Genomic DNA, 12,614 nt, shown 5'->3' with positions numbered 1-12,614 from the left:
GAGAGACCACAGAATAAGAAAACATCTTTAGCAATGACACATCAGACAAAGGCCTTATTACTAAAATCTACAATACACTGCTAAACTACAACAAGAAAAAAACCAATTGTTCACTTTGGAGGTGGGCAAAGGACTCGAGCAGGAGTTTCTCAAGAGCAGAAATCCAAATGGCCAATAAATATATGAGACAATGTTCCAGACCTCTAGCCATAAGAGAAATGCAAATTAAAACAACTATGAGATACCACCTAACACCCTCAAAGATAGCCCAATTCAAGAAACCAGAAAGTAACAAGTGTTGGAGGGGATGCAGAGAGATAGGAACTCTTGTCCACTGCTGGTGGACTTGCAGGTATGTGCAGCCATTATGGAAAGCGATTTGGCGATATCTAAGCTACCTTATGATGCAGAAATCCCCCTACTGGGTATGTACCCAGAAGAGACAAAAAGCAAACCACGGCCAGACAGCTGTGCCCCAATGTTCGTCGCGGCACAGTTCACAATTGCAAGGAGTTAGAAACAGCCCAAATTCCCATCAACAGACAAATGGATTAAAAAACTCTGGTACATACACACAATGGAGTATTATGCATCCCTAAAGAGCAATGATGAACGCATGAAGCACATCTCTGCATCGGAAGAACTGGAGGAAATCTATGCTAAGTGAAGTAAGCCAAGCACAAAAGGACAAGTACTACATGCATCCGCTGAGGTAAGTTCAAAAAAAAATTCAAAAGGGGCATAGGGAAGAAGATGCTGTATACATACGTCCTTGGGGTGAGGCCCAGGTAATATGGCAGGGGCCAGACTAAACCCAGGGATACATATGGGATACATATGGTAGCCATTAAAATAGAGGATGGAAAAGGTATGGGTAGCCGGGGGAACAGGGCACTAACCCACACATGGGGAGGGTGTTGATTGTGTTTCCACAGGGAAAGAGAGACCAGACTTCAACCCGGAGCTCCAAGACAAGAACGCAACACACACTGACATGAAGCAGGGAACCGATAGAGAGGCCTGAGGGTCCAGACCCATTACTAACTAAGTGGACAGCACCACACTACCCGCAAGAAGAATCCACTTCAGAGGACAGCACTGAAGCTACAGCTCAAGAAGAGGGGAAGAGGGACTGGTCTGGTCAAAGCACGCAGGAGCCAACGAGGGGACATAGGGGGAAAAAGAAAAGAGTGACGCACATCCTGGCTCACCAAGCCCTGAGGACAATGTTCCTGCTCAGAGAAGCAATGTACAGAGATGACAACAGGGCCAGCCCCACCACGGACACAGCGTTCCTCATCGACACATAGCACCATTGGGGACAACACTAGAGACACACAGCGGGAATTGTGCCTGCCGTGAGCTCACCACGCCTAATCCCGCCTGTGGCGGCATGCAGCAGAGCAACGGGGAAAGCAGAGCAATGAAGTCCCCAGGGATAGAGGCGGTGCCAGGACAGCCCATCAGACTTAACTGGAAAGCACCTGTGAAAGAAAACAAACTGACCCTGAACTACTCATAAGATTATGTGTTGATGATGCGTGTGTGGGTGTTGTTATTGTAGCTATTGTTTTACTTTCTGTGGTTGCTTCATGGTACTCAGTCTTATGATAGCACGTAGCATGTCTACCTGGAAGAAGCCAGAAGAGCACAACGAAACAAGCCAGAAGAGAGAACAGCGGGATGACAGTTCCAAGGGGACATGGGAGTAAGGGAGGAAAGGGAAAGGAAGAGGGTGTTAACAAGCCCAGGGACAAGGGAATAACAATTGATCCAAAATCAGTGTCACAGAGGGTGTGGGAGGTCTGACAGGGCTGGCTCAAGGGCAATGTAACGGAGAGGAATTCCTAAAACCCAAATGAAGGCAGAACATGATAGTGGGACAAGAGGAAAGTACAAAGAAACAGAGGAAAGAACTAGGAGGCAAAGGGTAGTCAGAGATTTAAATACAGACATATCAAGATGTAAAAATATTCATATATAGTCAGGGGGAAATAGATCTATGTATATATATATTTGTAGGTTTAATATTAAGGAAACACATGGACAGTGGGCCTCTGTTCAAGTACTCCCTCAACACAAGAATACTTTTTTCTAATAATCTGGCAGTCTGAGATGCTCACCTGCCTGGCAAGATCACTGATGACAATGGGTGCACAAGCAAATGTGAAGAAAGCTGATGGTGCCTGGCTACCAAAAGATATAGCACCTGAAGTCTTAAAGACTTGAAGGCAGTCATCTAGCTGAGAGACAGCAAAACCCACATGGAACAAGCACATCGGTCTGTCCTGAATTGATCACTGAGGACAAAGTGGGTGCATAAGCAAAAGTTGTGAACAAAGCTGAAGGTGCCTGATATCCAATGAAATAGCATCAGGGGTCTTAAAGGATTGAAGACAATCAGGCGGCCATCTAGCTAAGAAACATTAAAGCTCACACAGAAGAAGCGCACCAGCCTACCCCGACAAGAAAGCTGAAGACAAAGCGGGTACATAGGCAAATGCAGTGAAGAAAGCTGATGGTGCCCAGTTGTGAAAATATATAGAATATGGGTTCCCATAGGCTGGAAGATAAACAGCGGGTAATCTAACTGAGAAACAACAAAGCACACATGGAAAATGCACACCAGCCTGTGAGATGACTAGGTGTCGAAGGGATCAGGTATCAGGCATCAAAGACACACAAAAAAATCATAGCACTGTGAATGAGGGGAAACGCAGAGTGAGGACCCAGGGACCGTCTTGGGGAAATTGGACATCCCCTTGCAGAAGAGCTGTGGGGAGGTGATGAGCCAGGCAGAGTGCAGTATAGCAACGATGAAACATACAATTTTCCTCTAGTTCTAAAATGCTTCCTACCCTGGCTATCATGATCCCAATTCTACCTTACACAACCGGCTAGACTGGAAGGTGTACACTGGCACAGATACGAACAGGAAATACAGGGAATCCAGGACAGATGAACCCCTCAGGAACAGTGGTGAGAGTGGCGATATTGGGAAGGTGGAGGGAGGGTGAGGGAGAAAGGGGGAACAGATGACAAGGTCTACATAGAACCTCCTCCCTGGAGGACGGACACTGGAGAACTGGGTGAGGGAGACATCAGATGGTGAAAGATAAGATAAAATAATTATTATTTATAAATTATCAAGGGTTCAGGGAAAGGGTGAACGGGGAGGGAGGGGAAAAATGAGGAGCTGATACCAAGAGCTCCAGTAGAAAGCAGGTGCTTTGAGAATGATGATGGCAGCATACGTACGAATGTGCTGGACACAAATGATGTATGCACGGATTGTGAAAAGAGTTGGTATGAACCCCTAATGAAATGATTAAAAAAAAAGAAGAATGTGAATTCAGGAGCACTTCCTTGTTCTCTTGTGGAACTTATACCTGGATCGAGAAGCAGCTGTGGGAACAGAACAAGGGAATACTGTGCGGCTTCAAGTCAGGAAAGGTCTGTATCACAGCTGTATTCTCTCAACATGTTTCATCGATAATGTGTGTTGAGCAAATAAATCATCACTGAAGTTGGATCATGTGAAGAAGGCTATGTATTGGAGGAAGATTTACTAACAATCTACCACATGCCAGTGACACAACATAGCTTACTGAAAGTGATCTACTGGATCGAAAGGTCTTGCTAATGAAGACAAAAGATTGCAACTCCTTGTATGGACTAGTTCTCCATGTAAACGAGAACAACACCTTTCCAACAGGATGGGAAAAAAGGTGGAAGTCACCAAGGACTTTATCTTGCTTGAATCCACAATCAATAGTCATGGAAGCAGCAGTCAAGAGATCAAAAGATGTGTCCTCTTTGGTTAATCTGCTGCACAAGATCTCTTTGGTCCACTGAAAAGCAGGATGCTATTTAGATGATGAAGGTGCACCCGACACAGGGCACGTTTTTTTCAATTTTGAATGCCAGAGTTGGAAGTTGTCTACAAAAAAGAATCGATGGTTTGGAATTATGGTTCTCGAGGAAAGAGGAAAGTACCCTGGACTGTCTGCTTACAGGACAAACTGAGTGTCATAGAGGATATACAGAGTGCTCCTTAGGAGGGTGGCAAACCTTTGAAGATATATTAAGAAAGTAGAGCTCCTGAGGAAGAACATTGTGCTTTGTAAACTAGACACCTGGAAGGAGAGTAAATACCTCAATAAGATGGATGGAGCATTGGTTCCAACAATAGGTTCAAGCGTGGGTGTAATTGCGGTGGGTGCAGGACCGGGCAGTGTTTAGTTTTGTTGTGCACAGGATCGCTACAGGTTGAAAGGAACTTAATGGCATTTAAAAGGCACAACAATAACCTTTTCCTGTGGCCATTCAGAAACGTTGCTCCTGTCATGCAGGTGAAGATATGTGATTTGCTCTTAGTTGCATTTCTGAAGGTGTTTCTAGGTTTGAAACCCCACTGTTGCCTGTCTCTCTTCTCTGAATAAATTTCAGGGTTTCTCAATTCCACCAGGTCTTTGTGTTTGGCTGAAAGAGGGACAGCCGATCCTGGACTCACCTCTTTTGCCCTAATCATTTTTTTCCCTCTTTTCTTTTTTTACATTTTATTAGGGACTCATACAACTCTTATCACCATCCATACATATACATACATCAATTGTATAAAGCACATCCATACATTCCCTGCCCCAATCATTCTCAAGGCATTTGCTCTCCACAACTTAAGCCCCTTGCATCAGGTCTTCCTTTTTTTTTTCCCCTCCCTCATGTGCCCTCGGTAATTTATACCTCGTTATTTTGTGGACTCACCTCTTTTATTGGGAACATGAGGATTGGTCAGAGTTGGAAAAGCAGGAGCAGATCCCTGTGCAGCACGTGTGCCTCGGCTCAACACAATGTAAAACTTCTAATACACACAGCCTTTACAAGGAATAGAACAGATGCATCCACTGTGCACCAAGGAAGGTCAATGTGCATATTTACTGCACTTAAACTTAAGGCTCTTAGTCACAAATGCAATAAAAATTTAGTTTAATACTGAGAGCTTTCTGTTCAAGGGGAAGCCATGATATGCAAGCAGTTGAGTGACAATGACTGTTTTTGCCTGATATAACAAGGTTTTCCCATTATCAGGACCACATACTAGAGTAATAACAACGTGTATGACTGATTTGATCACTCTACATTTAAAGGGAAATGGATCCATACGTACTGAAGCCAGGTTCCTGAAAGTCTCCAGCATCACATGCCTATAGAGTTTCTTCTGAGAATGATCCAGCAAGGCCCACTCTTCTGGGGTAAAATCCACAGCCACATCTTCAACAGCCACAGTGTCCTAAAACAGCCCCATATTCTAGTTCAGCAAGGTACCGTGAACTCCAATAGGGGAAAAGAGGTGGAGGAGGAGGATGACAGTCCTGCGCACTGAGACTGTAAGGACATTAGACATGAGGTTCTGTAAGCATGACCAGCAGGGGTGAGCTATCACTCTTATCCCTTCACTGCCTAGACTCACCTCCTCTCTCATTACATGCTACGCCACAGACTGAACACCTCTTCTCACAAAATAAATGGGATCTCTCCACAGGTGATCTGACCAAATCAGTATTATTCCTCTCTATTTTTATGGTGTAGATTACTAGGAAGACATAACTCAAAGCAGGCAAAAGTGCTCTAAAAGAAAAGGCCTATTTTCACATACATCACTTCTCTTACAACAGAGGGAAGGGGGAAAGTCACTTCCTTGCCAAGGACCACCCTGAATATTTATCACAGCAAGAACACTGGGTGAAAGGAAAATAACCACTAGGAAGCACTGAAGAATCTGCCCTTTTTCCTTTAGCCCCTCATTAGGCACAGGAGGCCTGGGCGCTTGATGTGAGAAAAGGTCCAATCAGCCCCCACCCTTAGATACCAAACTTCCAGTAGGACTCACCATCCCAGCTCCAGCTTCTGAACGACTTGTTGAATGTATTTCTTGAGGTCAAGTACACACTTCACATAGCAGGTTGGGTATGGAAGCAGAGCCACTTGGCAGTTTGGACAAAGGTCAATGATGTGTAGTCCAGTCAGTCAGAAGGGTTTAAAATGCTGATTGGAGATTCCAGGGCTAAGCAAGAATGTCGCATTCTGGAACAGGCCATACCTCGGACCTGAAATGGAAGGACACACAATTCAGTAAGGCTCTTGAATCTTGACTTGGCTAGGTTCAAGATCATGTTTGATTCTGACGACATCTGCATAAAAGTCAGATTCAGATCCTGTATCCCAGAATACAGGCTTGCATTGTTAATGTACCTCACAGGCTCCTTCTGCTACAAACAATGGCAAAGTCAGAGGAGTGTCCACATCTAAGAATAGGAGCAGCATCTAGGCCTGCTCAGTCTAGACATGTGAACCTCCTGATGCAGAGAGAGGTTGGACATGAGAGGAATGGGGGAGGTGCAGCAGCAGAACCAGAAGCAGGAGCATGAGACAGAGTCCTGGGCTCCCCAAGACAAACGGAAAGTAACGCTGAGTCCATTTGGGCAGGGGGATAGCATGTGCACGGAACTGAGTCTACTTCCTAGGTCTTTAATTTGATCCCCGAGACTGGAAGCTAATGCCTTTAGGCTGAGACTTAATCCTGAGGGGCACATCGTTTTGGAATTTATTACCTAATCCTCCACTACCAGCATAGAACTCTGTGACATGCACTGAAGAAAGAACGTCATCCTGAGCATTTCTCACCAGCATTGCAATCATGGTTAAAACTCAATCATGATCATTATCATTGAGGTCTGTGTGTCTACTAATGAAATCCATCCCTAAGAAGGGGAACGTGTTAGGTGAGACAGAATACTTAACATTGAAGACACAGGTAAACTCCATATCTGAAAACAAAACAACAACAACAAAAAACAGTCTTGACCATGACAGCAATCGAAGGAAAGTGCAAAATCAGGCCGTCTTTCCTCCTGGTGCAGGCAGCGTATTATAAGCTACGGTTGCTGTGGACTGGAGTCGACAGCAAGTGTAAGAGAGCCAAAGTAGGACCCTTGAGTACATCCCATCTACTATTAAAGACCATCGTATAAAATCTTTCATGCCTCCAACATCAAAGACCAATGAACTGAGGAGTTGTCAGATGACATCAAGCAAATCATTCATGAAGAAAAATGTCATTCCTACGACAGGAAGGAATGAAAATGAACACAGTGGGTTTCAGCAGAGACATTCCAAAGAAATGTGTAGGCCTGGAAGAAATACGCAACCGAAAGGGAAGGGTACGCTCGACAACTGTCCCATGAATGACAGGAAGAAACAGATTCAAGGCCCATGTTGGAATCCTGAAGGATTCTCTAAGCAAAATACTGGATGATTCAAGAAGCTTCAAAGAGCGAACTAAGAAAACAAGACCCGAAACCAAAACGATGGTCAGCATCAGCCATTCCAGGAGAGAGCACATGATCAACAATAAAGAACAACAGAGCAGCTCAAAATGCATCTCCACGGTAAGGACTTTCCTCTCATCTAAAGACGTGGCTGTGCAGCAAACAGTGCAGGTGGGAGGGGGAGGCAGCACTAGGACTGAAGGTGATTCCACAATTCATTTTAAGGTGATTCAATCATGGGAGGAAAAATACCAAGTTCTGAAATTGTAGTAATGAGTGTACAATTTAAACGGTACAATTGATTGAATTGACTTGTATGAGAACCAGTAGGTGCCAATAAAAGTGAAAAAATTAATCCATGAATAAAAAATTACCCTAGAATTGGTTCTAACAAGTAGTAATTTTTATTCGCAAAACAAAATGCTTATGAATTGTTGAAGGGGAACCAGTTGCTCTGAAAACTGTCACCCAGCCATGATAAAACATTTAAATTTAAAAAGATGTGGCAGGTCTGCTCAGTGGCACAGTTAAGTGCTTGATGACCAAGCTCAAAGGGGGCCAGCTTACGTCCACCTCAAGGATCTCTGAGAAAGCACAACCTCCGGGTTGTGCTTAAGGAATGGTTTTCCTCTGCTCCACTAGCGTTCATGATGAGTCAGTTCTAGCTTTGTCCTGACTCCTGGGGGGAACACCTCTACAACCTAGTGAGTGGCCTGCCTTTGCAACTAAGTGTGGCTGCTTGTTCTACATCTGATGTTCACAGGCCAATGTGGCTCAGGCCAGAAAGACACACCCCATGATCAGGAAGTTGGACCTCCTGTTCCTACAGAAGGCAAATGTGAACAGGTCACTGAAAATCAGCTTCAGTAGGAGCAACACAAGCACTCAGAGGGGGACAGCTGGTGAAACCATAGAATTAGGTAGCTTGCTCTCTTTCCCTTTTTTAAAAGATCCATATATTGGGGGCTCTTACAACTCCTTACAATCCGTACATCATTTGTATCAGGCATATTTGTACATGAATTCCCATAGTTCTTTTCTGGACATTTACTTTTTATTGAGCCCATGTGTTCAGCTCATTTCCCTCGTTCCTCCCTCCTTCCCTTCTGGACCCTTGATAGATTACAGATAATGATTTTAAATTGTTTTTTTTAAAAAAATCACTTTAGTGAATGAAGTGGGGAGTGCAGAGTGGAGACCTAAGGCCCATTTGTCAACCACTGGAGATCCCCTCATAGACGGGTTTAGGAGAGGTGATGTGTCAGTCAGGGTGCAATGTAGTACCGATGAAGAACACAGCTTTCCCCCAGATCCTGGGTGCTTCCTCCTCCCAACTACCATGATCCGAATTCTACCTTGCAGGACTGGATAGGGCAGAGGTTGTACACTGGTGCATATGGGAGCTGGAGGCACAGGGAATCCAGGGTGGATGATACCTTCAGGACCAGGAGTGTGAGGGGAGATACTGGGAGAGTAGAGGGTGAGTGGGTTGTAAAGGGGGAACTGATTACAAGGATCCACATGTGACCTCCTCCTGGGAGATGGACGGCACAGAAGGGGGGGAAGGGAGACTCTGGATAGAGCAATATATGACAAAATAACAATCTATAAATTATCAAGGGCTCATGAGGGAGTGGGGAGCAGGAGCGAGGGAAAAATAAAAAAGAGGACCTGATGCAAAGGGCTTAAGTGGAGTGCAAATGCTTTGAGAATGATTGGGGCAGGGAATGTGTGGATGTGCTTTATACAATTGATGTATGTATATGTACGGATTGTGATAAGAGTTGCATGCACCCCTAATAAAATGTTTTTAAGAAAATCACTCTATTGGGGGCTCGTACAACTCTTAACACAATCCTTACACACATCAGTTATGTCAAGCACATTTGTTGCCATCATCATTCTCCAAACATTTTCTATGTACTTGAGCCCTTGGTATAAACTCCGTTTCCCCTCCCTACACAACACTTGATTATTTATAAATTATTATTTTTTGAAGTCTTACACAGTCTGACGTCTCATTAACTTACATTTCTGTTGTCCTTTGCCCAGGGCTATGTGTAGATCCTTGTGACCGGTAACCCTTTCTATCCCTACGTGGGTTTCTCTGGCCATAGAGGTCCATTTAAACCATCGACAGCAGCTATGAAGAGGTGACCACTTAGAGAGCCCACAGCCAAGGGCTGCACACAACAGCCCTGAGCAGTGGGAAGAAAGGGAGACGCAGAGCGCTCCGTCAGAGGGGCGGTCTCTAATGCACACCGGGGGTGGATTGATTCTACCTCAGCGGCTTCCACACAAAGTAATCGCACTGCCACCGAGCTGAGGCCACCTCAGAGCAAGCCTTTGGGAAAAGGTAGAACTGCCCTTGTCTGTTTCTGAAACGAGCTCTTCGGGAACAGGACGCTCGGTCTGTCTGGATTGTTTCTAACCCTGACCACGAGGGTGGACGCACCGCGCGTGGACGCCGCATTCCAGGCACCCCCGCGTCCCTGTCCTTAGGGACTGACCTCCATTAGGGCGCACACAGTCAGGCTCTTGGAGGACAGGATGGTGCTCTGAGGACCGCATGGCTGGCCTCCCAGGGATAAAGGCCCGCCTGGCTGGTCCTCGTGTGGCTGCAGGACAAAGGGGGTCGGAGAGCTGAGGCCCAGCGTCAGAGACGCTGGGACTCAGCTGGTAGTGGGTGGCACCGGAAAGGTCAGAGCAGGTCCTGATGCCCCGGGACCGCGGACAAATGCAGAGCAGGCACTTCCAGCCCTGCAGGGACCCCGAGAACAACTGTGGGCGCTGGGTCCGCAGGGGACACCAGGCGACCTATCAACCTCACGATGCAAGGAGGCACCTACCTTTCCAATGACCTCCAGGGAAGACTTCCCAGCTCAAATGGAAGTTTAGCAGGAAACTGAATCATGGAAAAGGGGTGTCTGCAAGTGATGGAGGGGCCCGGGAGGGAGAGGCTTCAGGAGGGGCGCAGGGAAAGGGGAGGAGTAGGGATATCCTGAGAGTGAGGCCCAGTTTGGGGAGGAAAGGGCCTAGCTCCCCCTTCTGAGACCTGGCCATTGCTTGGTCCTCCAGAGGGAATCTCATTGGGCTGTTAGGGTTCACTTCTAAGTCTTCAGGTTTCTGCGAGAAAGAGGAAGCCATTAGTTCCTGTCGGAGAGGACACTTCAGGATCTTCATGTGCTCAGGGGAACAACCCAGGGAGGGAAACAAAATGAGGACCTGGTACCAGGGGCTTAAGTGGAGAGAAAATGTTTTGAGAATGATGAGAATGTACAAATGTGCTTTATGCAATTGATGTATGTATGGATTGTGATAGGAGTTGTATGAGCCCCTAATAAAATGATATTTTTAAAAAACAACATAAATTCTGTTCTGACGATTGGGATTGCTGTTGTCAAACCGACTGCCCACAGATGGTTCTTTAAGAGCACAATTATGAAAAGGATGGTTTGACGAAAGATGGATTTTACTGTATGAACTCCTGATAAAACGATTATAAAACATGGGGAAAAATTGCTAATGATCAGAAGTGGAATGGACAAAGGATGGATGCAGGAAAATTGAAATGGGTCAGAAATGAAATGGAATCCCGTGATTAACATCCCTTCCCTGAAACACCTGTGTAGGGGGATGTTCTATTGTCTACAGATGAGTTTGGGGTTTTTGCTCCAAGTCCCTGGTTCTCAACAATGTTTTTATTAGTTTGTTAGGGATCCTCTGATGTCTTTTACCAGGACCCAAGGACACCTCGTAATCACACCAGCTGCTGTGCTTCTTCCATGTGGTTGCTTCATTGCTGGATGGCCACTTGCTTAACTTGAAGCCTTTAAGAGCCCCAGATGCTATGTCTTTTAATACCAGCACGCTCTGCTCAATTCAGCACATTTGCACATGTACCCATTTAGTCTTCAGTGATCTTTTGTCTTGGGGTGAGGAAAAACACAAAATGCCAGTTTATTAGAACAAAGTGTTCCAGTATTGAGGGAGGGTATGAGCTGTGGTCCAAGGTCCATCCACAACCTCAGTGTATTTTCATATAAATATATGAACTTAAGGCAATACTGCTATTTTTATGGATCAATGTATTTCCATATGTAAAGACTTACGCTTATGCCTCTATCCGTAACTTGGCCTCCTAGAGCCTTCCTCTGATTCCTTTTGCCTGAAACCGGAAGAAAATGAAAACAAGTCCAAGAGGGCCAACGGAGGAACTCAAGGCTGTCCATCTGAATTCCAAAAACATCTCTAAGAGATTTGATGCATTAAACATTAATGACAAAAGACACGACAGCAGGAAAGGGGGTGCGGGGAACATTAAAACCATCCTTCACGAAGAAAGATAGAGGTCACTAAATAGACAGGAAAGAGAGGAAGGATCAAAGTGGACGTCACATGACATTCTGAACCTTGCTCTCAATCTCAGAGCAGCTAAGATCACAGGAAGGATGGATGGAGGCCGAAGGCAGCTCGAGAAGAAAAAGCCAAAAATAAAATACAACATGGAGAAACCTACACTCAGAAAACCAAAGGAGGAGAACCTACTTAGCACAAGTTAAACTGAAAGAAGTGAAGAAAAATGTCAAGCCTGGAGTTGCAGTCTTGAAAGGTTCTAAGGGCAACATATTGAATGGCTTAGGAAGCATCGACAGAAGATGGAAAGAATACATTTGTTCTTGACACAATGGATGGATGTATGGATTGTGCTAAGAATTGTACGAGCCCCCAATAAAACAATAAAAAAGAAGAAAAATATAAGGAGCTGATACCAAGGTCTCAAGTAGAAAGCAAATGCTTTGAGAATGATAATGGTAACATATATACGATGTGCTTGACACAATGGATGTATGTATGGATTGTGATAAAGGTTATATGAGCCCCCGATAAAATGATTAAAAAAAAGAATAAATGATCATGGTACAAATGGACAGTCTACCATTCCAGGTCATATATAACCATAAAACATGGTCCTGACAGAAGAAGCTCAAGCTGCACTGAATACATGAGCCCAAAAGAAGGCTCCACGAATGGATGGAAGGCCAACTGAAATGTCTCAGCCAGCTGATGAAGCACTAGCATTCACCAGTCTTTGCCACAATTTTTGGAAGACAGTTACTTGGGCAGCTATCTAGAAGAGATCCATATTTAAATCCATCTGAAAAAAGGGGACCCAACAGAATGCTCAAACTATAGAACAGTATCACTGATAATCCATGTGATCAAGTTTGATGTAGAACATCCAACAACAATTGCAGAAATACTTTGAGAGGCAATTGACAAAGG

At 44.9% G+C, this 12,614-nt stretch overlaps 1 protein-coding gene across 9 annotated transcripts in view; it reads right to left on the bottom strand.

Annotated features, from left to right (window-relative positions):
* Positions 1-12,614, bottom strand: part of LOC142429927 (zinc finger protein 77-like) — a 79,875-nt gene that overhangs the window by 44,003 nt on the left and 23,258 nt on the right. For 4 of the 9 annotated variants that reach the window (XR_012780442.1, XR_012780443.1, XM_075535145.1 and 1 more), the window contains exons 4-5: positions 5,891-6,107; positions 5,168-5,290 (exon numbers count right to left, since the gene is read on the bottom strand). Coding sequence is in view for 4 of the 9 variants with exons in the window: in XM_075535145.1 (XP_075391260.1) it covers positions 5,168-5,290; positions 5,891-5,893 (126 nt within the window). In the remaining 5 variants the exon portion in view is untranslated. Of the gene's footprint in view, positions 1-5,167; positions 5,386-5,890; positions 6,108-12,614 lie in introns of all 9 variants that reach the window. The other 5 variants (XR_012780444.1, XR_012780445.1, XM_075535150.1 and 2 more) reach the window with 2 other exon arrangements.

Source organism: Tenrec ecaudatus, chromosome 16 (genome assembly GCF_050624435.1).
Source record: "Tenrec ecaudatus isolate mTenEca1 chromosome 16, mTenEca1.hap1, whole genome shotgun sequence".
Taxonomy (NCBI): Eukaryota; Metazoa; Chordata; class Mammalia; order Afrosoricida; family Tenrecidae; genus Tenrec; species Tenrec ecaudatus.
The sequence above is the reverse complement of the archived record's forward strand: the minus strand, read 5'-3'. Positions and strand labels throughout refer to the sequence as shown.